This window comes from Cervus elaphus, chromosome 4, assembly GCF_910594005.1.
Source record: "Cervus elaphus chromosome 4, mCerEla1.1, whole genome shotgun sequence".
NCBI lineage: Eukaryota > Metazoa > Chordata > Mammalia > Artiodactyla > Cervidae > Cervus > Cervus elaphus.
This window is the reverse complement of record NC_057818.1, coordinates 17,212,397-17,238,735: the sequence shown is the minus strand read 5'-3', so window position 1 is coordinate 17,238,735 and position 26,339 is coordinate 17,212,397. Positions and strand designations below refer to the sequence as shown.

Below are 26,339 nucleotides of genomic sequence, written 5' to 3'. Positions count from 1 at the left end.
ATCAGGATGGGGAACACACGTAAATCCATGGCTGATTCATGTCAATGTATGGCAAAAACCACTACCCTCCAACTAATAAAAATAAAGGGAAAAAATTTTTTAATTAAAATTGAAAAAAAGAGTCAGCATAAGGAGCACCTTCTTTGATAGAGTTCTAGATTTCTATAGCCCTATCTATAAAATATTACTGATAATTCTTACAAAAAGATATGTTTATGATGTTATGATGTGAGTTAGTTATATGTTTAACAGAGATAAGTTATTTGCCAGTATTAAATTTCAGCCAAGTCATCGCCAAAATACTTGGGGAAATAGGAAACTACTTGGAAGAAAGAGAAACTAGCAGAAAAGAAAAGTGTAAATAGAATCTAATCTGAGTATTTTGACTTTGGGGTAAAAATGAAAGACAGAGACTTGTTAACTGTCTTCTTCTGATTAGTCCCAGAATAATCACAATGAAATGATTGGGCTTTTAATGAAGCCTATGTTATTACTAGACCCAGTTTATAAATCACACTTTGTATTTAATTCTTACTTGGCGAGCTCCTACTTTTTTTTTTTTTCTAACTATGATATATGTTTGTGTCCTTGGATAGCCTTCTCCTTTCCAAGTATTCCTGCCTAGAGTTGCATCTCTCTCTCTCAACTGCTTTCACAGTAGTTCAGATGTACTACTGCCGTATCACAGATAATTTCTGTGCTTCCATTATTCAACTGTTTTATTTAATGTTATACTCCTATAAGGGTTTGTTATCACACAGAGTATTACCTATGAGAATCATAAGTAATTAAACCATGAAATTGAATCAAAGAAACTCATTTTTCACTATGATATGCCTTTTCCTTGCTGAGGTCAGCTTCCATTGGCTAGATTTTCATCTCACACAACCTAAATTTTCTTTTTTTCCTTTTGAATACATTATTGGATACTTGATAGACTTGTTTTAGTTACATATCTCTCTTAATATTGATATTTAAACCTACACAAAGACTTCTTTTGTTTTTAACCCTTATATAGTCTTCCAAGTGAAGGTACTACTACCTTGGTACACATTAAATGATACATTAAACCATTGCAAATAAATCCATATTTATTCTGAAGAAATACAAAATGAGGCTCTAAATTTAAAAGCTACATGATTACTCCATTGTGTGAATGTCCCTGTAGAAATTTAACTCTAGAACATCAAAATTTGTAAACTTCCATCAGGTAGGGACAGTAGATAGGAGGGAGCACTAGAGGAAATGATTCCAAGTTCCTCAGTAACATCATCTCTGGAGGTCTTTGCAGACCATTCTGCAGCTGTTTAAAAATCAGTCAGTTGGAAATGACATGTGTATTCCCTTCATTTGCCTTTTTATTGATAAAAATATACTGGTTCTTTTTAGAATCTAGATTGCAGAAAGCTTTGTAACTCTTGAAATTTATGCTGTATAAAAGAGGCTTAAAAGTTATGTAAAAACATCCAAAATCAGTCAAATAATAATGGGTTACTATTGACATGCCTAGTTTCCTCCCGTGCAGCAATGATAATTGTCTAAGTCACAAGCTACATTTTTTAAGTGATGATTTTAACATTAAAGCCCTGAGACAAGGTGTTTTTCCAACATTGGATAAACATTTAGCCAAAGAAAAGTGAGCAGTTTAAAACCAGTCACAGTCCAGGTAACAGATAGCAAGAGCCAGAGTAATTCTTTAATTGAATCACATAAACTATAAAACCATGCATCAGATTCCTCAGTTTATCTAGAGTGATGCAGACTTTGAAAAGATAGGAAATGTAATCTGCTATACAGGAGCACCATTTTGTGGCTGTTAATGAACTTTTTAAGTTTCTTTTGGCAGATGGAGATGGAAACATGGATCACTTACTGCCAGGCTGTGAAGACAAAAACTGCCAGAAAAGTGTCATTTACTTAGCAAGATCTGGAGCAAAGCAGGTACATGTACTTGTTTTTTAATGTAAGTAAGGTTACAATCTCGGCAAACAATTTCAGAGGTTAGAGAAGTATCTGAAGAATCAGAAAAGAGAAAAAACAACAATAAGTTTACTTTCTCATTTTAACTTGTTGTTCAGTCACTAAGTCGTGACTGACTCTTTGAGATTCCATGGACTGCATCATGATGGGCTTTCCTGTCCTTCACTGTCTCCTAAGTTTGTTCACACTCATGTCCGTTGAGTCAGTGATGCCATCCAACCACGTCATTCTCTGTCACCCCCTTCTCCTCCTACCCTCAATCTGTCCCAGTAAGTCTTTTCCAATGAGTTGGCTCTTAGCATCCAGTAGCCGAAGTATTGCAGCTTCAGCATCATTCCTTCCAAAGAATACTCAGGACTGATTTCCTTTAGGATTGACTGGTTGGATCTCCTTGCAGTCCAAGGGACTGTCAAGAGTCTTCTCCAGCACCACAGTTTGAAAGCATCATTTCTTTGGCACTCAGCCATCTTTGTGGTCCAACTCTCATTGTACATGACTACTGGAAAAACCATAGCTTTGGCTAAGCTGCCCTTGTTGGCAAAGCGATGTGTCTGCTTTTTAATACTCTGTATAGGTTTGTCATAGCTTTTCTTCCAAGGAACACCTGTCTTCTGTTTTCATGGCTAAAGTCACCATCCACAGTGATTTTGGAGCCCAAGAAAATAAAATCTGTCACTGTTTCCACTTTTTCCCCTTCTGTTACTATGAAATGATGGGACCGAATGCCTTGATCTTTGTTTTTTGAATGTTAAGTTTTAAACCAGCTTTTTCACTCTCCTCTTCCACCTGCATCAAGAGGCTCTTTAGTTCCTCTTTGCTTTCTGCCATTAGAGTGGTATCATCTGCATATGTAAGGTTGTTGATATTTCTCCCAACAATCCAGCTGTGAGTCATCTAGCCCAGCATTTCACATGATGTACTCTGCATATAAGTTAAATAAGCAGGGTGACAATATATAACCTTGACATACCTCTTTCCCAATTTTAAACCCAAGTAAGGTCTTCATTCTCCTTAGGAGAAAAGTCCTCCTTAGGAGGACTCTTGTGTTCATATCAGCTTTTCTCCCATTAGTCTGTCTTTGAGTGTAATTCTCAGGCTCAGACGTGGCACCTTACTTTGTGTATGACAACCAACACTCCTCCTCCATGTTAACTGAATAAAATGCATTTAAATCTATTTTTGTTGGTTTACTGAGAGAAAAAGTACTGCGATTGGAATGTATTGCAATGATTTCTCATAAAGAAAACCCATTCCTTTTTTTAATATTTATTTGACTGTGTGTGGTCTTAGTTGCGGCATGCAGGATCTTTTGTTGCAGTGCACAAACTCTCTAGTTGTGAAGTGTGGGCTTACTTGCTCTATGGCATGTGAGATTATACTTCCTCAACCAGGGATTGAACCCAGGTCCCCTGCATTGCAAGGCGGATTCTTAATCACTGGACCCCTAGGAAAGTCCCAAGAAACCCATTATTGATCCTGCAATTATATGATCTGTTAGCCTTTTGTATGCTGGGAATATGGTAAGACACACTATGACTATAATAAAGAATTAAGTAGAAGAACACTATATCTAGTTTCAAGGCTAATCTTGTTTTATTTGTGATGTCTAGATCTATTTTGTTCTTTTATGTCAACTTTATTCCTGTAGCTTGTTGGCAAACAATTCAGAATCTGACAGTCCCAGCATTAATGTGGGAATGATAAAAAAATTTTTTAAATGTGGGACTGATAGCTTATGACATTGAGAATTTTTCAATATTTATAACACCTGAAAGGAAACCAGTAATACAGTAGTAGAATTAATTATATTTTCTATTTTGGGATAAAAAAGATGATAGAATGGCATCTTGATTTTTATAGCCCTTATGGGTAGGAAGTATCACCTTTCATACTAAGACACTAGAGAAAACATATCTTCAAGTCTTCCTATAGTCAGCATTCTAAAAACATGTAACTCTTAAACCCATAATCTGTATTATCTTGAACTTTTTGAAAGTTTTGAATCGCTGAAAATATTAGGTCAAGAAACACCTCATCATTGGTTCATAGCTCTAAGTATACCTAGTAATTGCAGCCTGTCTTCAAGTGACAGACTACTGTATTTTCAAATTATACAGTCATCTCTCTATGGGAAGATAAATGTCACAGTTCTTTGTTGGCTGTTAAGAATGTCACATTAATGAAAAATCTTTTTACTTCTTAGACCTTAATACATTTACCTTAACAGAAGTACTTTATCCTCATTAATAAACTGTCATCCTGTTCAGAAACTTGAGATAACTCGACATTTTGTGAAATTTCTCATCCTCTTCCAAAATAAAAGCAGCAGTTTTTTTTCAGTCATGTGAAATGTTAAAACATTTTGATGATATACAATGCTTTTGCTTTAAGAAAGATTGAAAATTTCATTAGATGCATATCAGTTTTTTAAGCTGCTTGTTTTCTATAAATTTGTCTTTATAGTTAAGCCATATTTGTCCTTTTTCCTTGGCAAATTATGCTTTCTTTGAATACATAGAAAATGTTTGGGATGTTCTATGTACTAAACACTTTTCAAGAATTCACTTTTTATGTAGTTTGGCTTGGAGCCATGTATATGAGCCACCTGCTTACAAGGAAAAAAATATCTGTGGGCATGTTTGGCCTCTGTCATTTCAAGCCAACTGCATCTGCTTCTATCTAGACATCTTCAGACTATGTGCCAGTATCTATGCTCTTGCTAGTTGTGGACACATCTCTAATTTTAATGTATTGATTTCCAGTCTTCAGATTTTTAGTTTACATTAGGTTATTAAAAGTAAAGATTTGGGCATTCAGAAGAGAACAGGCTTTACCAAAGCTCATTTTGAAATGAACCTATTCTCTGTGTTTTCTTCATTATAATCAGTAGATAAGTAAAGAATTTATGTAAAATGTAGCTTCCAGCTGTTTTGGCAACAAAGCTCATTCTCCTGGGCTCAGAGAGCTTGTCAGGGCTAGTATTGTTTGGAAAGCCTCAGAGCTGCTTGTTTCTGAGCATGGTGACTAAAGTCATCATCATGTATAAGAGGCAGAGCAGAAGAACAAGGAAGAGTCTGTCATGTTCTAATTTTCTTCCTAAACTGGTCCTTCAAAAGGATATCAGTATTAGCTATTACAATTTTAAAAGTATTCATTATCTTCATATTTTCACTTAACACATATTCTGTTTGTTTATTCATTTGTTTAATTTTATTTTTTTGTTGGCTGCATTGGGTCTCCATTGCTGCACACGGGCTTTCTCTATTTGCAGAAAACTGGGCCTACTCTCTAGTTGTGGTGTGTGGTCTTCTCATTGTGTTGGCTTCTCTTGTTGCAGAGCACAGGTTCTAGAGCATATAGGCTCAGTAGTTGTGGGTCACAGGCTTAGTTGCTCTGCGGCATGTGGGATCTTTCCAGACCAGGGATTAAACCAGTGTCCCTGCATTGTGGGGTAGATTATTAACCACCGGACCACCAGGGAAGTCTCCAACACACATTTTTAAATGGTCAGTTCAACAACATGTTTGATAACATAAGCTCAATCCTAAAATTCCTTATTCTGTGAAAAACTTTTTAAGGTTCTATATGCTAGTTCAAGGAAAGATGACTACTGATAAATTATAAGGTAGACTTATTTTTTTAGAGTGTCAATTACCTATTTATCAAAGTAAATTATAATACTCTGCCATTTTGCAGAGATACAACTTAAGAAAGATGATACATATCTTGAGGATTTTTTGTGGATCATTTGTTTTACAAATGGTGAATTTTTTTCCTAAAATGACTATAAAATCTAATTTTTCCTCTTAACCCACAGTGGACTCCTGTCCTACGGGATTTTAGCAGTAAGGGTACCCTCTGGGGCTTTGTGCCGTATGTGCATGAACAGCAACCAACTGAAATACCAATTCCAATTACCCTTCATATTGGAGATTACAACATGGATGGCTACCCAGATGCTCTCGCCATACTGAAGAATACATCTGGAAGGTATGGAAATTAAGTCACAAAGAGAAATATGTGTAAAGTATCTTCACTATGACACAGTATACCTGAATAGCACCTAAATAAGGTACCGTCCCTTAAATAAGGAACACGATTTCAGTGTTCAGTGTCTGTTTTTTACATGGTCCCTGAACTTCTCCCAGCTGCTTAGAATACCTGTTCTTGTTCTATTTTATGGAACAGTGAAAGGCATATTTTCACTCAACAAGCTTGGTCTTTAAAAGGTCAAAATTTTTATAAGCAAATGACTCAGTTATATTTTGAGTCTAAAGACTATGGATGTTAAGAGTTCAGCCTAGGCTTAACTTAGTCCAGCCATTTAGCACCTGTGTGACTTGGGCAGCTTACCTAAACCCCTCATTGAGAGTAATAATTGCACCTCTGTCATGGAGTTGTGGTGGAAATTAGGTGAGTTAAAAATAAATGAAGAAATTAACAAGATATGCTGACTTGTACTATCAGTGAATGGTGCCTTACTGTTACTTGTTTTATAATGGTATCAAGAATTTAGACAAGACTGTTGATAATATTTGTAAATACAAATTGTTTAGTACATTTATTGCATTATCAGTAATTTTGAATGTTGTTCCTACTTTTTCACCTTAAGTAGAAGTACCAGTACCTAAACCAATGTAGTTAAATTCACACTTTGTTCTTGGCAGATTCCATTAATATGACTCTTCTAAAATTTTAATGCTTTATTGTATTTTTCATATTGTAATTAGTTGTGTTTCTTACTCCTTATTCTTTCTTGCCTCTTAAATCATATCTATCCATAATTTTCCTTCTGAGCATTAATTCATTTTTTGACTCTGGAACTTGTGATGATTCAACTCACATTTACTACCAGGCTCATGATGTAATACAACTGTCCTGGGGAAAAAAATCAAACTATTGTTAATTTCAACATAAAACAATGTTTTCTAGAAATGTGATTTTTAGAAAACCATACATTATTAGTGATTATCCATAAATATTTATAGAAAATTATGAAGAATCTGTACTTAAACTTTTCTGAGGATCTTGATTTGAATTATAGTCACTCTGAGTTGTATTTACAGAATTTTCCACAGATATGAGCATCATGCTCCATAATGCATAGTAGTATATACCACTCATCACCTATGTGTGAAGCACATCTGGTAGAACCAAAAGAAATCTCTGAGTTGAATGTGATTTTTTCTTCCTTTTAAATATATAGTGCAAAGAAATGTAAAAGCAAAAAAAAATAAAAATTGCTTTGATTTGAACATTTACCCTATTCAAAAGAATAAGAAGTTACATCTCAAATTCATTTAAGTCTGTGATTACTTATTCTTAGAAAAACATGCAAGCAATTTATATTTTGTCATAAAAGTTTTTTTATCAACATTTTCTCCTTCAAGCCATCAAATACTTAACTTACCTTTACCATTCAGTAATAATGACAGTGAATTGAATTTGCATGCATTGTGTCCAACTCTTTGGGACCCATGGACTGTAGCCCACCAGCCTCTTCTCTCCATGGTATTCCCAGGCGAGAATACTGGAGTGGGTTATCATTTTCCTTCTCCAGGGGATCTTCTGACCCAGGGATCAAACCCACATCTCATGTGTCTCCTGCATTGGCAGGTGGATTCTTTACCATTGAGCCACCAGGGAAGTCCATAAATAATAATGATGATGAAGTGAAGTCGCTCAGTCATGCATGAGTCTTTGCGACCCCATGGACCGTAGCCCACCAGGTTCCTCCATCCGTGGGATTTTCCAGGCAAGAGTGCTGGAGTGGGTTGCCATTTCCTTCTCCAATAATGATGATATCAGTAGCTAAATCAGTAGTGAACACTATGGCTCTATAGGAAACATAAAGTAAAAGGCAGTCGTAGACTCTTGGAGCTTTTATAAAAGCAGCTGTTTAAAGCCCAGGGTTTCTTTTTTTATTCCTTTGGGATAGATGAGAATTGAAGGATAGATTTCAGTGCATCTCAGTGTTCATTAAATCACTAGATGAGAGAGTCCTATTCTTGAGAGATGTGTGTCTCACAGAATTCAGCATAATACATTCTTTGAAACATAAAAGAAGGAAAATAAGACATAGTGTGCATTATAATCCTTTTCTACTATTCAGATTTTGTTGAAAAAGCACTTTGTAACTTTTAACTGATTTCAGGACTGCTAAGAAGTAGTACAGGGTTGCCGTTTATATTTTCAAGGGCTGCTACCTGGAGAATTCTGTCTTCTTTTTTTCTGCAGATTTTGAAAATCAGGTAGAGATAAACTACACAGATGAGACTAAAAATCCACAATATGTGTTTCATGAAAAGGAAGTTCTAAAACTGTGGCTTGTAAACTTATATTTTTTTGTTTTCAGAGGAGAGTTGCTATTTGGGCCTAAGTTTGTTTTTTATTTTCTACTAAAGGTTTTAATTGTTTAAAGTTAACCTTTAAAATCATGTTACGTGAAAAAGATCTCTATTAATGACATTTATAGAGGCAGCGAGTGACTGTAAACCAAACAACGTGGTCTGAGATCAGCCATTTTACATCTGTGACACCACTGACTGAAAACCGTGGTTTTTCCCTTGTGCTGCTACTCAGTTGCCCTGTGTTCACTGTAATCTTCTGTGTGTGGTCATCTTGTCTTACTTGTCTGAATTTTCTTTTTTTTTTTTTGAAAAAAGAAGAGCAAAGTTAGAATGAGATTATTCCATAGTGTGCTGTTAAGCTAATAATAATTCTATTTTTATAATATTTTAATTTTATGTATAAGGTAAATCAGTAAATGCAATATATTCCTTGTCAGTTAATGCCAGAAAGAAAAGGGCTTTAGTTTATAAAGTGTTTTTCATGCACATTACTTCACAATAATTTCTACAGGATGGTATTATCTGTATTTTGTAAATACTGGAGTGGGTAGCTGTTCCCTTCTCCACGAAGTCTTCCCAACCCAGGGATCAAACCCAGGTCTCCCACATTGCAGGCAGATTCTTTACCAGCTGAGCCACCATGGAAGCTCAAATATGGAAACAGTCTCACATAAGTCAGATTACTTGTCCAAGAGCACACATTTGCAGTCAGGACTCTAAGCTTACAGAATCTAATCATTTTCCTTTCCCTGTGAGAAAAAAATTTAGAAGGAAGTAGTAGGTAACCAAAATAATACATTTTTAGCAGAGGTTGGAGGTGATGATTTGGGCAGAGAGTAAAGGTCACTCTGACAAGAGAAAGAAGGAGCAAGCTAAGGACAAATAAATAAAACTCATAAGCTTTCTGAGAGTCACTGTCAGAGGGCTTCCCAGGTGGCTCAGGGGTAAAGAATCAGCCTAACAATGAAGGAGACATGGGTTCAGTACCCAGTTTGGGAAGATCCCCTGATGAAGGAAACAGCAACCTAATCTAGTATTCTTGCCTGGGATATCCCATGGACAGAGCCTGGCAGGCTGCATTCCATGGGATCGTAAAAGAGTTGGACACGACTTAGCAACTAAACAGTAGTGATTAGAGGAGATTGATTATGTACAAAGCCTGTGTTCTCTTTTTTTAGTTAATTTGTGTTTTGTTAATTTGGAAACCAGAGGTATAATTTGGGTGTGTTGGGGGTACACATTCAAGCTACTCTTATGAAAGACTTTAAGATAACCAGAAACAAGTTGGGATCTGGAACTCTGTCAAAAAGAATTACTGGACACTTTTGCAGATATCAGCTAATTACCCATTCAGTATAATCTGCATTTTCTTCTTGACCCTCAACTTTTTAGAATAATTTAAGTTCATATTGATACCCTAAGTCACCAAAAAAAAGGTTCTATTTTGTTTCAGATGTCCTGCTTTAATCGGTGAGGACATTGATGGCACAGATGCCTGTGTCCACTTCTCCATTTCCAGCCACTGTTATTTTTTCATTTTTATTATGAAATGTAACAGGATTTGTCATGGTTTTTAATTAAATCCAATATGTTACTAATTTTATGTTTTACACTTCAAATGCTTCACCATAATCTTTTTTAAATTAAGTTAATCACAGTCTTTTCCATGAATGTGAAGATGTAACAGACTTCCTAATTTACAATAAAAGAAAAAACATTCACAGAATAAATCTTGATAGGCTAAGTCACATAATTTCCATCTCTTCAAATGATTACTTCAGATGGGAGGACAGCCTGTTTCTAACATTACAACCTAGATTACTAAGTCTTAGGATCTAAATCATTAACTAACCCTTAGTTAATGAATATAATAACACTAGGTAGGGAAGTTATCTGCATTCACAGCTTATTGAAGACTGAAGAATATTTTAATAAACTTGCTTAGGGTGTGTTTTATAGAATTATACATAGGGCTAGAGCAAGGTTGTTTTTGTAAAATGTTTATTTTTCAAAATTAATAAAGATACTGAATACAAGAATCATATTCACATTACTTTGGACTTAATAAAATGTATTACTTTCTCCTAAGCAAATTATTATAAAACCTCCAGAAGCATTCAATATGTGATTTTCTTAAATCAGGTTTTACAATATAGAATATCTTTGCAGGCTTAAGTTTGCTTTCATTTTTACACTATTTCTGATTTCACTGTCTCAGTCAGTAGCTTCTATACCTCAAATGAAGGAGAATACTAAATTAGCCCAAAATGATATGGCAGAATAAAAAATTTACAATGTGTTTGAAATTGTATCCTGGATACCTCATCACTGAAGAACTCATACTATTTAATCACTGAAGAACTCATAGTACTATGTTGACTAACCTTCACTCACAAACCGATTTTAGCTTCAGTAGTTGAAATTTGTAAAGATAAAATTTTTCTACAATAAGGTTGCTTATTCTTCTGCCCTAGTGAATCTCATATTACAATTTTTCATCCCATATTAAAATGAAACAGGATACACTAATCAATTATTAGAGAAAAAATTTAGATGATAAAGGACTGGCTGCTGCTGCTGCTAAGTCGCTTCAGTCGTGTCTGACTCTGTGCGACCCCATAGATGGCAGCCCACCAGGCTCCCCTGTCCCTGGGATTCTCCAGGCAAGAACACTGGAGTGGGTTGCCGTTGCCTTCTCCAAATGCATGAAAGTGAAAAATGAAAGTGAAGTCGCTCAGTTGTGTCCGACCCTTAGTGACCCCATGGACTTCAGCCTACCAGGCTCCTCTGTCCATGGGATTTTCCAGGCAAGAGTGCTGGAGTGGGTTGCCATTGCCTTCTCCAAAAGCACTGGCAGTCTCTGTTAATTCCTAAAAGAATATATTGAATATTATTTATTGGCAATCAGTTTTAATCAATCTCTCAATAATTACTCCTGCTTATTGAGCTTATTGTAACGATGTTGCATTCTTCTATAATTTTTACATTTCCTTTGAATCCATAAGTGTAGGCCCTTTGTGTTTGTAATGTTATTTGCCTGTTATATTTTATTCATCAGAATTGATTAAGGCTATTCTATTATTTCATTAATATCTGTGTTTTTGTTGTTATTATAGTAGCTTTTAAATTACTCCTATTTTCAATGATAAGATGGGTTTTTTCCTAAATATTTTATTTCTGGTTCTATATTTAATTCTTTCCCTTTTTTGCTTTCTTTAGATTTATTTTTGTTTTTCTTGTAGTTTATTTCATTGAGTACTTAGTAGAATTTCTCCCATTTTCTTATTTTTTAATAAATGATTTTAAGACTATTTTCTATGTACTTGTCCTCAAACCACATATTTTGGTAATTGGTGTTTTTATTGTTCTCTTCTTTTATATTTATTTGAAATTTCTCTTAACCTACACATTATTTAGGAAGGTTTTTTAAATGTTCATTTAAATATGTTTGGGGAGTTGTTTTGTGTTGTTTTCTTACTGTTTGAGTCTATTTTTTTTATTGTTCATTAAGGTTATTGCATTGCAAACATTGAACTGTCTTGTGTAATACTTTTCAAAACTTGTTGAGAGTTTTCTGGTAGTTTGATAGATAACTGAATGAATGGTTATTTGAAATATTATTTGTGTTAGTTGTGTTATTTAAATCTTCTATATACCCTTATATATTTTTATCTATTTAAAAGTATAGTAATCCTCTGCTATGGAAGTATACAGTTGTCAGCTTCTTTATCAATGTTTAATTTATGGACTTGCAACCTTGATTACTAGGTGCATAAGGGTTTGTCCTCTGACTTCTTTTGTTAATTGTGAACTATCCATTTTTTTTCTCTTTTTCTTTTTCTTTAATGTTTTTTGCTTTGAATTCTTGTTTGTTTGTTTGTTTTTTCCCCCATACTGTAATCTCTGGGCTTCCCTGGTAGCTCAGCTGGTAAATAATCCACCTGCAATGCAGGAGACCCTGTTCAATTCTTGGGTCTGGAAGATAGCCTGGACAAGGGATAGGCTACCCATTTTAGTATTCTTGGGCTTCCCTCATGGCTCAGATGGTAAAAAAAAAAATCCAGCTGCAATGCAGGAGAGTGAGTGAGTGAAAGTCACTCAGTCATGTCTGACTTTTTGCTACCCATGGACTGTATCCTGCCAGGCTCTTCTATCCATGGAATTCTCCAGGAAAGAATGCTGAGGTGCGTTGTCGTTCCCTTCTCCAGGGGATCTTCCCAACCCAGGGATCAAATCCAGGTTGCAACGCAGCAGACCTGGGTCCATGGGGTTGCAAAGAGTCAGATGTGACTGAGCGGCTAAGCATAGCACAGCACATAATCTCTATCCTGTTTCTTTTTCTTAGCATTTACTCTGCATACATTTCTACCCACTTTAGCTTTTATATGGCATTTTATTTTGGAAAATTTTGCACTCAATGAAATGCAAAAATGTTAAATGTACAATTTGATGAATTTTGCTAATGTTTGTACCTGTGTACCCAGTACTCCAGTCAAAATGTAAAATGTTTCTATGACCCTAGTTAATACCCAGCCTCATAGGTATCCAATGTTTTGATTTCTATCAACAAAATTCAGTTGTACCTGTTTTTGAATACCAGAACATTACTGAGAGTAATTTAAAAAGGCCCCCCCAAAAAAGGGAAATACCATATTTACACATCAGAGTACTCAATATTCTCTGCAGAGAACAGACTTTCTTGATCTTTCAGCTTGATCTATATATTTATATTTTATTTATCCAATCTGATCTATAAATTGAACACAATTTCAATCAAATTCCCCATTCACTTCTGAATAAATTTATATTCTCATTCTGATATTTATATGTGAAAAACTAGATTAGCTCGGTTTTGTTGTTTAGTTGCCAGGTCGTGTCTGATTCTTTCATGACCTCATGGACTATAGCCCACCAGGCTCCTCTGTCTCTGGGATTTCCCAGGCAATAATACTGGACTGGGTTGTCATTTCCTTCTCCTGGGGATCTTTCCGACCCAGGGATCAAACCTGCATCTCCTCCTTGGCAGGCAAGTTCTTTACCACTGAGCCACCAGGGAAGTCTATTAGCTCAATTAAAACCTGGGTTAGACAGAATTCTTGAAGAAACAACAGTATGGAGGAATCATTTCTATCTGACTTTTAAGACTCCCTGTGAAACTGCAGTAATGAAGACACTGTGGTATTTATGTAAGAATACATAGAGAGATCAATGTCTGAGTCCAGAAATACAGCTGTATATATTATGATCAGCTGATTCTTTTTTTTGCATAGACACTAAGGCAGTTCAGTGGAAAAGGTATACAGATGGCCAGTAAACATATGAAAAGATATCCAATATCACTGATAATTAAGGAAATGAAATTAAAGCCATAGGATACACTTGATAATACCCCCTAGAATGGTTTCAGTTAAACAAGGCAATAACACAAATGTTGGTAAGGATGCAGAACAACTGGAACTCTTACACATTTTTTATTAAGAATGTAAAATTGCACAATCATTTTGGAAAACTTGCAGTTTCTTATGAGGTTAAACATGTACCATTCCTGTGATCCAGCAATTTCATTTCTAGGTTCTTTTGCGAACAAAATTAAAACTTGAGTTCACAAAAAGATTTCTGAAAGAATGTTCACAGTATCTTTATTCACAGTAGCACCAAATTGGAAGCAAATCAAAGGCCCACAACAAGAGATAAATAAACAAGTCATGGTATATTTATACAATTTAATAATGCTTGCCAATAAGAAATAATAATAAATTACTGAAGAAGGATAGTTAGCAGCATGGATGAATCTTCAAAACCGTAGGTTAATTGAAGAAAGGACTCTGTGATGGGAATTTTTGAAAACTGAATGTATGAATCTCTGTCTGTTAATAGTAGGATATAACCCATTCAAAAAAGTAGTATAATTTAGTGGATAAAAAGCATGTATGTGGAGCCTAGATTCAAATTCTGTCTCTGTTATTGCCTGTGTGATCATGGCAAGTAACCTGTCTATCTCAGTTTTAATATCTGTTAATGAGAAAAACAATAATACCCACCTCATGAGGTTCTTGTGAGAATCAGATGAGAACTTGCATCACACATGATATAGCACAGCATAAGTTCTCTGTAATGTCTGCTGTTACTTTAATTATTAGTATATTATTGTGTGTTCATACATGCCTTGATTTATCCTTGCCATTTTATCATTGTGTCATCATTTTCCTTACTTTTCTGCCTTCTTTTGGATCATTCACATTTCTCTTCCTTTTGTAGTTCCTAAGATGATTTGCATAGTATAAATCTTGTTTCTATTATAGTTGTTTCATTTTTTAGTGAGCTATTAGAGACAAACTGTCCTTAAGACTTCTAGTGTACATTCAGTCCTCTTTCCCCTACCCTTTCTCTTGTTCAGTGATGTCATCACCATGTTGACATTATTTAGGACTCATCTATTTATATGTGTATTTATTTTCACATTTTATTGTTGCCATTATTTACAATTGGCTACAAAGTTTACTAGTTTCTTTGATCACCATTGAACACGTCCATCTTCCATTCTTTCTTTGATTCATCTATTATTTTTATGGGTATATTGGCAAGTAATTTTATCAAGGAGATTCTGCAGATTTTTTCTGAGACCTTACAGATCTGAAAATTTCTTAATTTTCTTCCAGCCTGCCTGCTAATCTGAAGAGTATAGGATTCTCATTTATTTTAGTGTATGCTAGTCTTTTCAGGTAAACTATGTTGATAAATTTCATTACTCTCATTACACTGTTGCTACCAAGATAAATTCCAATAAGCATTTCCTATGTAATTGATGAGTATATTGCTAACTTTGATTTTTATATAAAATTATACTATTATAATTGTGAGGTTGAGACCTATAAGTATGATATGAGGCCTGTAAGACCTAGAACTAACATCAAAAAAAGATATCCTTTTCATCATAGGGGACTGGAATGAAAAAGTAGGAAGTCAAGAGATACCTGGAATAATAGGCAGATTTGGCCTTGGAGTACAAAATGAAGCAGGGCAGAGGCTAACAGAGTTTTGCCAAGAGAATGCACTAGTCATAGCAAACAGCCTCTTCCAACAACATAAGGGACAGCTCTACACATGGACATCACCAGATGGTCAATACTGAAATCAGAGTGATTATATTCTTTGCAGCCAAAGATGGAGACGCTCTATACAGTCAGCAAAAACAAGACCAAGAGCTGACTGTGGCTCAGATCATGAACTCCTTATTGCAAACTTCAGGTTTAATTTGAGGAAAATAGGGAATTCTACTAGACCACTCTGTTATGACCTAAATCAAACCCCTTACGGTTATACAGTTGAAGTGACGAAAGAGTCAAGGGATTAGATCTGGTAGGTAGAGTACCTGAAGAACTATGGATGAGATTCATAACATCGTACAGAAGGCAGTGGCCCAAAGCATCCCCAAGAAGAAGAAATGCGAAAAGGCAAAATGGCTGTCTGAGGAGGCCTTACAAATAGTTGAGAAAAGAAGAGAAGCAAAAGGCAAAGGAGAAAAGGAAAGATATATCCATCTTGATGCAGAGTTCCAAAGAATAGCAAAGAGAGACAAGAAAGCCTTCCTAAGTGAGCAATGCAAAGAAATACAGGAAAGCAATAAAATGAGGAGGACTAGAGATCTCTTCAAGAAAATTAGAGATAGCAAGGGAACATTTCATGCAAAGATTGGCACAATTAAGAACAGAAACAGTATGGACCTAACAGAAGCAGAAGATATTAAGAAGATGTGGCAACAATATACAAAACAACTATACAAAAATTATCTTTATGACACAGATAACCATGATGGTGTGATCACTCACCTAGAGCCAGACATCCTAGAGTGCAAAGTCAAGTGGGCCTTAAGAAGCATCACTGCAAACAAAACTAGTGGAGATGGAATTCCAGCTGAGCTATTTCAAATCCTAAAAGATGATGCTGTTAAAGTGCTGCACTCAGTATGCCAGCAGATTGGGAAAACTCAGCAGTGGCCACAGGACTGGAAAATGTCGAGTTTTCATTCCAATCCCAAAGAAAGGCAATGCCAAAGAATGTTCCAACTACTGCACATTTGCACTCACCTCACATGCTAGCCAAGTAATGCTCAAAATTCTCCAAGCCAGGCTTCAACAGTATGTGAACCATGAACTTTAAGATGTTCAAGCTAGATTTCAAAAAGGCAAAGGAACCAGAGATCAAATTGCCAACATCTGTTGGATTATCATAAAGCAAGAGAATTCCAAATCTTCTTTTGCCTTATTGACTACACTAAAGCCTTTGTGTTCAGTTCAGTTGCTCAGTCGTGTCCGACTCTTTGCTATCCCATGAACTGCAGCACACCAGGCCTCCCTGTCCATCACCAACTCCGGGAGTCCACCCAAACCCATGTCCATTGAGTCAGTGATGCCATCCAACCATCTTATCCTCTGTCATCCCCCTCTCCTCCTGCCCTCAATCTTTCCCAGCTTCACTGTCTTTTCCAATGAGTCAGCTCTTCGCATCAGGTGGCCAAAGAATTGGAGTTTCAGCTTCAACATCAGCCCTTCCAATGAACACTCAGGACTGATCTCCTTTAGGATGGCTGTGTAGATTACAACAAACCGTGGAAAATTCTTCAAGAGGTGGGGATATCAGACCACCTTACCGGCCTCCTGAGAAATCTGTATGCAGATCAAGAAGCAACAGTTAGAACTAGACATGGAATAACACTGGTTCCAAATTAGGAAAGGAGTATGTCAAGGCTGTTTATTGTCGCCATATTTATTTAACTTATATGCAGAGCACAGCATGCAAAATGCCGGGCTAGATGAAGCAAAGCTGGAATCAAGATTGCAGGGAGAAATATCAATAACCTCAGATATGCAGATGACACCACACTAATGGCATAAGCAAAGAGGAACTAAAGAGCCTCTTGATGAAAGTGAGATAGGACAGCAAAAAAAAACTGGCTTAACAACCCAATGTTCAAAAAACAAAGATCATGGCATCTGGCCCCATCACTTCATGGCAAATCGATGGGGGAACAATGGAAACAGTGACAACTTATTTTCTTGGGCTCCAGAATCACTTCAGATGGTGACTGCAGACATGAAAGTAAGACACTTGTTCCTTGGGGAAAAAGCCATGACCAACCTAGACAGCATATTAAAAAGCAGAGACATTACTTTGCCTTCAAAGGTCCTTCTGGTCAAAGGTATAGTTGTTCTAGTAGTCATGTATGGATGTGAGAGTTGGACCATAAAGAAAGCTGAGCACTGAAGAACTGATGCTTTTGAACTATGGTGTTGGAGAAGACTCTTGAGAGTCCCTTGGAATGCAGGGAGATCAAACCAGTCCATCCTACAGGAAATCAATCCTGTATATTCATTGGAAGGACTGATGCTGAAGCTCAATCTCAAGCTCCAGTACTTTGGCCAAGTGATGGGAAGAACTGACTCATTGGAAAAGACCCTGATGCCTGGAAAGATTGAGGGCAGGAGAAAGGGATGACAGAGGACAAGATGGTTGTATGGCATCACCAACTTGATGGACATGAGTTTGAGCAAGCTCCAGGAGCCAGTGATGGACAGGGAAGCCTGGCATGCTGCCTAAGTCCATGGGGTCGCAAAGCGTCGGACACAACTGAGCGACTGAAATGAACTGATACTTTTATAAAGCAGAGTAAGCTTCTTAACTTTTAAGTCATCAGCATATACAGTTACCTCTTACAATTTTAGGGGAGATACTAGAAAAAGAAAAAGCAATTCTGGAATATATACTTCTACTTTATGACATTTTAATCAGCTTCCTTCCTAGAATAACACCCACAAAGTTTTATCACCTCTCAGTAGCAATAACAGAGTTCCTTTACAAGAGCATGGAAGATTTTGAACTTCTATGTTTCTAATTCTTACCTGCTGTATAAATTAGACTAATGGTGGTAGAAACTGGTAGCGTGGAATCAATTTCCCAACCTGACAGAGTTGAAAATGCCTTTTTATAAATAGGATAAAACTTCAATTCAGACCTCTCTGTTACATTATATACTTGCGGTCAGGTATATTAATTAAAAGAAAAATAAAACACAAGTGAATTTTCCTTTTAAAAAAAATTTTTATTGAGGTACCATTGGTTTGTAACATTGTATAGAGTTCTTGTGTACAAAATTATATTTCTGTTTCCGTGTACACTACAGTGTTCTCACCACCAAAAATTTAGTTTCCATTTGTTACCCACCTAGAGTTGATACCCTTTAGCCATGTTACCGTCTGCCTTCCTTGCTCCTTCCCTGTTTGTAACCACTACTCTATTCCTCGTAGCTACACTTTTGTTTGATTTGGTTTGACCACCTATCTCCATCTTTTGTTTGTTTGTGTATTCCATATGTGGTGGGTGCTTTCCTGCCTTTCCCATGTCTGTGATCTCCTGAGTCACAAGCTTCATCACCACAGAGAGACGGAAAGGCTTCAGGGAGCCAAGGCCGTGGGCATCCGTTCTGTGTCCTTTGTTTTCTGGTTCATGGGCACCGCCCTTGCCCAAGGAGATGGGCTAGAGTCTTGGGTGCCTCCACAGCTAAAGGGGTGGGATCCTAGGCCTTTTGCCACTGCTGCCCAGACCACCACAGCAGCCAGTAAGCCAGAGGCACATGTGCCACTTCCCCTGCTGCTGCTGAGTTCTCTGGTGCTGTGGTCTCCACTTCATTTTTCCCCCTACTCACTTCCTCTATGTGTTCTAGTTGACCCACCTTTACATCTACAGATGTGTGAAATTCTCTGGAGTCCTGGTGTGTTGGGCAGAGGCACCTTTGTTGAATTGTGGATGTTTTATTGGTTTTTGGTTGAAAGGAAGAACTAACGGAGCATTTCAATCCATGATAATGCTGATATCCCTTTTTTCCAATTTTTGACAGTGTTTATCCCAAACAGAATTTGAGTTAGGGTGCATTCAAAACACATTTCTTTCATGCATTGTATATCACATGAGGTTAAAAGAAAAGTTTATTTATAAGTGCAGCTTAGCATGGAGATAAAAAAAAAAAAGAGCATGACCTTTAATCTTCATTTTAAATGCCAGTGCTCAGGAGCTCTGTTTCCTTCAGCAGTGTATTTAGCCTGTCTATATATCTGTACATCTATAAAATAAGAATTAATATACCTACCCACAAGTGTCTTGTGTGATTAAATGAAATACTATTCCTTCCCCTTCCTTTCAAAGCTTACCTTATTAAGAACATATTTAAATTAGAATGTCAACAACATGAATATCAACTTTAATTCCAAAAGATCTATGAAGCTAAGTGACTTCTTACCACTTAGAGAACACAGACTGTCAGAGAAGGGACTGATGGATATCTTATTCCTGTTAATTTTATACCACAGCAGCTTCCAAAGGAAACTTAAAAAGCAAGAAGTTTTCTTGTGTTGATTTTAGGAAATAACTTAAAATAGTCCAAGTCTGTTCTGATGCTCACTTTGCAGCCTTTGTCCCTAAAGTTGAGAGAGTAAATGCTACTGTTTTCAATGTTGTTACACATGAATTAAAAGAAACAAAACAAAAAACATAATAGGTCTCTGATATAACAAGATCTATCTTTTTATAGATAAATAGATTCATGTATTTTGGTCTTCACTGACTTCTTTCACTTATTATAGTGTTTTCAAAGTTTACCTTTTTTGTAGCTTGTATAAATACCTCTTTCCAGGTATGGATATACCACATTTTATTTACTCAAGTTTCAAGTGATGACTGGAACAGTATTGTAAAAGAGTATCAAGGACAACAGTGGATTGTATATTAGTGTATTACGACAGACAGTATCACATAAAAACACAAATTCATTCTGTCACAATTCTGGAGGTCAGAAGTCTGAAATCAGTTTCACAGGGCTAAAGTCAAAGCACTAGGAGTGCTGGTTCTGCTAACTAAAAATTTCTTCCCTTGTCTTTTCTAGCTTCCCAAGGCTGCCAGCTTCCCTTGACTCATGGCCCTTTCCTTCATCTCCGTTGTCAAAGCCAACTCTGTAGCATCATTGTATTATTCAGAATTCTCCAGAGAAACAAAATCAACAGGAAATTGGTAGAAACTGGTAGAGGAGAGAAGGAGGGATTGAGTTTTTTTTTTTTTTCTTTTTTTTAAGGAATTGGCTTACATGATTATGGAGGCTAAGAAGTTCTATGATTGGCAGTTAGCTGACTGAAGACCCAGGAGAGCCAATATGCAATTCCAGTCCATATCTAAACCAGGGAAGTTGATAGTTTTAAGTTCCAGTCCAAATTCCAGCAGACTCAAAACCCAAAAAAAGTCAGTTTTTCAGTCTGAGTCCCAAAAAGCCAAAAATAAACCAATGTTCTAACTCAGCAATGGCACAAAGAGTTTCACTCTTACTCAGCCTTTTTGTTCTATTCATGTCTTTAATTGATGGGATCAGACCCACCTACATTAGAGAAGGTGATCTGTTTTAGAAAGCCTACCAATCTGTATATTAGTCTTACCCAGAAACACGCTTAAAGACATGCCCAGAATAATGTTTAACCAAATATCTGAGCATGGCCCAGTCAAGTTGATACATAAAATTAACCATCAAAATCCTTTCCCTTTTCTGAGCTCTGCTTCCATTCTTCTGCTCCCTTTTATAAGAAATACTGTGGTCTCTGTAGAGTGATTACCATGGCTTCTCAGGTGGCTCCAGTGGTAAAGAAACCGCCTGCCAATACAAGAGACGTCAGAAACAAGGGTTCCATTCCTGGGTCAAAAATATCCCCTGGAGGAGGCCATGACAGCCCACTCTAGTATTCTCGTCTGGAAAATCCCATGGACAGAGGAGCCTGGTAGGCTACAGTTCATGGGGTAGCAAAAAGTTGGGCATGATCAAGGCAAGTGAGCATGCACATACCATGATCTGAGACCCTCTGACTTCCTAAAGATTAAGTCTCATACTACATGCAAAATACATTCCATCTCATCATCCCCCAAAGTCTCAATCCATTAGTGTATCAACTCAAGTCCAGAATGTCTTTTAAGCTTATCAGCTCAAAAGTCCCAGTTCTCATCATGTAAATTATCTAAATTAGGCACATGTAAGGCTATCCTGGAGAAGGAAATGGCAACCCACTCCAGTATTCTTGCCTGGAAAATCCCATGGACGGAGGAGCCTGGGAGGAGCTCCAGGAGTCCAAGAGTTGACTCATTGGGAAAGATCCTGATGCTGAGAAAGATTGAGGTAGGAGGAGAAGCCGGGGACAGAGGAGGAATGGTTGAATGCCATCACCCACTCAATCAAAGGACATGAGTTTGAGCAAACTCCAGGAGATGGTGAAGGACAGGGAAGCCTGGTGCACTGCAGTTCATGGGGTCAAAGAGTTAGACACAACTTAGCAACTAAACAACAGCAACAAGGCTATTGGGGTAATTAATATTATGGCAAAATTACTCTTCATTTATGGATCTTTGAAACTAGTAAACAAGTTATTTGCTTCCCGAATACAGTGGTGAGACAAGTAATAATTACAGGTATTGCCATTCAAAAAGGGTGAAAACTAAAGAACAAAGGAGTTAATGGTCTCAAGCAATTACAGGATCCAACCACACATACTGCTTTTGGTTTTAAAGCCTGAGTCTAATTCTCTATGGCACTCAGCTCCAACCAAGGGCCTATGGCTCATCTTCTTTTCCTAAAGGGTAGTTCATGTTTTCAACTGAGTAATTCATCAGCCTGTTTCCTGCCTGTAGAATTTGTAGACTCTTAACAGCCTTCTTTCATTTCATTTTTTTTCTGTTCCTTTCCATGCAAGCTGGCAATATTTCTGTTAGTACAGCATTCTAAAAATCTTGGTGAGTCTTCTGCATGGGTCTAAGTAATTCTCTCCATCAGACAAGAACCTTCTCTCCAAATCTTTCTTAGATAAACCCATCTCCATTTTTGGCTTCTGAGATGGCTGACAGGATCCATGAGTTTACAAACGTAATCTCTTCAGAGACTTTAACAAAATTTTATCCATATGTATCCTTGACACTTTCTCCTGAACATGTTTTCCTGACCAAATTTCTTAATTTTTAAATCTTTTCAACCTGCATAGGCTGATGATTTCCCAAATCATCAAGTCCTGGTTTCTTTTTGATTAACAGTCCTCCCCTCGGTATTTTTCCTACTTGTCACATTTTTTTACAAACAGTGAAACCAAGTTTTTCCTTCAAAAGTTTTCTTCAAAATCTTTTCAGTTATCTGTCTACATTCATCACTTACAATTCTGCTTTCCATATAATTGTTGGACACAAGTCAGCTAAAGCTTTCTGTTTCTTTATAACAAGCATCATCTTTCCTCCACTGTCCAACAGTAAGTGCCTCCTCTTTTTGAGCCCTTATCAAAAGAAATTTTAATATCTTTTTCTACCAACAATCCATTTATGATGATTTAGGTATACTCTGCTAAGGTATAGTGGTTTTTTTATTCCTTATTCTTAGCCTTCTCCATCAGCCTTTAACATCCATATTTGTACAAACAGCAGTCTCCTCAAAGCAGTTTAGGCTTTTTCTATCGTGTTCATCAAAATTGTTCCAGCCTCCACTGGTTACCTAATTTCAGAGTCATTTCCATATTCTTAGACACTTGTTACAGCACTACACCACTTCCTGAACCAAAATATGTATTAGTTTCTTATTGCTATTGTAACAGACTATCGCAAATATAATAGTTTAACAATGCAAATTTTGCAGCAGAGCTAGAGGTCAGAATTTCTGTATAAATCTTATAAAGCTAAAACTGAGCTGTTTCTAGGGTTACTACTTTCAGCTTCTAGAAGCTGTCCTTGTTCTGCGAAGACCCACATCAGCCATTCTGTTGGTGCCGCACACATCACCTTTTTTCCCCTCTGCTTCTGCCGTCACATCACCTCTGACTATCTTTGCCTTCTTCCTCTCACTCATAAGGACCCTTGTGATTACATTGGGCCCACCTAGATAATTATATAAAACACAGGATAATTTCCACACTTCAAGATCCTTAATTTGACCCCTTCAGAAAAGTTCCTTTTGCTATGTAAGCTAAGATATTCAAAAAAGAAATTCAGAAGTCCTAGGGATTAGGATCTGAGTGTCCTTGGGTGGCCATTATTCTGCCACAGGTTGTGTTGGTACATTTTTCTCAGGATAATTGCTAATGCTTTGAGCATTGCTAATGTATGCTGGTATTTTGCTCAGTTTTAAATATGATATTTCATATTTGATCATCACTACTATCCCAGTAAGCTGTTACTACTGTTATGCCATTTTGCAGATGAACTGACATTACTATAGAATGAACTAAACACACAAGATGACATATTAGAGATGACAGATGTTCTTTAAATGCTATATTTTCAAAACCTAGTGGAATAGCCAAAACAATCTTGAAAAAGTAATGTTGGCAGTCTCAGACTTCCTGATTTCAAAACTTACTAAACTATAGTAATCAAAACAGCTTGAAACTGGTATAAAGACAGACAATACAATAGAATAAAAAACTTAGAAATAAACCCTCACTTATATGGTCAAATGATTTTTGACTGAGTTGCCAGCCTATTCGATAGGAAGAGGACACTTTTTTCAATAAATGTTGTTGGCAAAATTGAGTATCTATATACAAAAAAGAGAAACTGACCATTTACCTTACAATATATATAAAAATTAACTCAAAATCTATCAAAGACTTAAAGTAAGTGCTAAAACTATAAAACACTTAGAAGAAAATCTGGGAAATTCTCACAGCTTGGTATTTGGCAGTGATTTCTTGCTTATGACACCAAAAGCAAAAATAGACAAATGGAACTACATCAAGATGAAAATTTCATGTGCTTTAAAGGATACTATCAACAGAATGGGAGAAAAATTTGCAAGTCATATATCTGCTAAGGGGTTAATATCCACAATATATAAAGAATTCCTACAAATCAGCTACAAACCACCACCATCACCCTCCCCCCAAAAGACAGTTAAAAACTAGGACTTGGATCCATATTCCTCCAAAGAAGATACACAGATGGTCAATAAGCACATGAAATAGTGTGGTAGGGGAATGCAAATCAAAACCATAGTAAGATACGTCTCCTCATCAGTTAGAATAACTATTTTTTAACAAAATAAATTAACAAATTTAGGTAAGGATGTAGAGAAATTGAAACTATTGTGTGTTTCTAGTAGAAATGTAAAATGGTGCAACTGCTACAGAAAACAATATGGTGGTTACTCAGTTAAAAATAGAGTTGCCATATGATCCGACAATTCCCCTTCTGAATGTATAACCAAAAATTTGAATGCGTGGACTTCTACAGATATTTGTTCACCATGTTCATAGAAGCTTTATGCACAATAGCCAAGATGGAAGCAGCCCATGTGCTCATCAGTAGATGAATGGATTTTAAAATATGATTTATACATATGTTGGAATATTATTCAACCTTTAGAAGGAAATGTTGACACATGTTACAATATGAGTGAACCGTGAAAATATTATTCTAAGGGAAATAAGCCAGTCACAAATGGAAAAGTACTATTTGATTCCACTTATATGAATAGTCAGACTCTTAAATATGAAAACTAGAACAGTGATTATTGGGTTGGGAGGAAGAGGGAAATGAGATAGTGTTTAATGAGTACAGAGTTTTAGTTTCTGAAGATGATAAGTTTTCTGGAACTAGATAGTGGTGATGATTGTACAACAATATATATAATGCCACTGAACTGTATACTTTTAAGTTGTTAAAAGGTAAATTAGGTATATTTTCCATAGTTTAAAAAAATCATCTAAAGTTAAGAGCATTTTCTTCATCTGCAAAAGTGGAGGCAATAAAATATGTTATCTAAGAGAAAAAAAGAAAAAAATGTCTTACCATGTGGTGGTTTCTTACCATAATAACCTTGAAAATACCTAAAATATTCTTTGAAGCAACTAAACTATTTGTTTTCATTTTCTTATATCCTGATCTTCCTTTTATATCAGTTTGTCCAGTATTTTTTTTTTCTTTTAAGTAAGTTATACTTATGTATTCATTCACTCAGAAATTAACTAGTGCTGGACATATTTTTCAGATGCTAGAGATACAACAGAAGCGAGAAAAGATAAAGCCCTTGCTTCTCATTGACCTTCGTATTCAGTGTTTAGGACTGAGAGCAAGATGTCTACTTTAACATGTTTGTCAAATAAGGCATTGCCAAAGTAGTAACATTTGAGATTAAGCTAAAATGAGAAGGAGATAGCCACATAAGAACTACTGACTGCATCATAAAACTTGGTCATTAATTTACTTAGGGGTATAACATGTTCATGGCCCAGTTTGGAAATAATATCAGGCTAGAGCTGATATTGTACTGGAAAAAAATGCTACAGACAAATACATGTAGATATAAGCTGTAAGAAATAAGTGCCATGAAAACAAAATTAAGCAAGCAATTGTGTAACCAGATAGGAGTGGAGAACAGCTAAGAGGTGGTAGATAATTTGGGATAATAGAAATCAGATGAGACTTTTCTATGGCTGTGATATTTAGCTGCTCACTGAATGCAATGGTCAGGAAGCCTTGGGAATATCTAAGAACATTCTAAGTAGAGGGAAAAGGTCCTGAAAGATCATGTTCAAGTGTTCAGGGACGTGACTGGCTGGAGTGAGTGATCCAGAAAATAGTAGGAAATGAGTCCAGAGAAGTAGCCTGGGGCATATCATTCACAGTTTATGGGCCATGGTAAAAGGCTTTGGATTTTACTTGAGGTATTATTGGAAAACACTAGAGGGTTTGGACAGAAGCAGGATTTGAATTTTTAAAACTCATTCCTAATTATTTTTGTTGCTGCTTGGAGAATGCATTTGAGGTAAATTTGCTGGAGATTTGGAAAAGGGAAACCAGTTGGGAAGCTGCTGCAGAATTCTCAGCAAGAGATAATGGTGGATTAAGATGGTATCACTGAAATTGTGGGAAAGTGATAAGTTTTGCTGTATACTTAAAGGTAGATCCAACAGGCTTTCCGTATGAATTAGATGTAGAGTCTAAGAGAAT

At 36.3% G+C, this 26,339-nt stretch overlaps 1 protein-coding gene across 1 annotated transcript in view; it reads left to right on the top strand.

The window, feature by feature from the left end:
• Positions 1-26,339, top strand: part of ITFG1 (integrin alpha FG-GAP repeat containing 1) — a 314,830-nt gene that overhangs the window by 168,903 nt on the left and 119,588 nt on the right. Inside the window, exons 9-10 of the mRNA XM_043898386.1 lie at positions 1,847-1,941; positions 5,798-5,970. Coding sequence (XP_043754321.1) covers positions 1,847-1,941; positions 5,798-5,970 — 268 coding nt within the window. The remainder of the gene's footprint in view (positions 1-1,846; positions 1,942-5,797; positions 5,971-26,339) is intronic.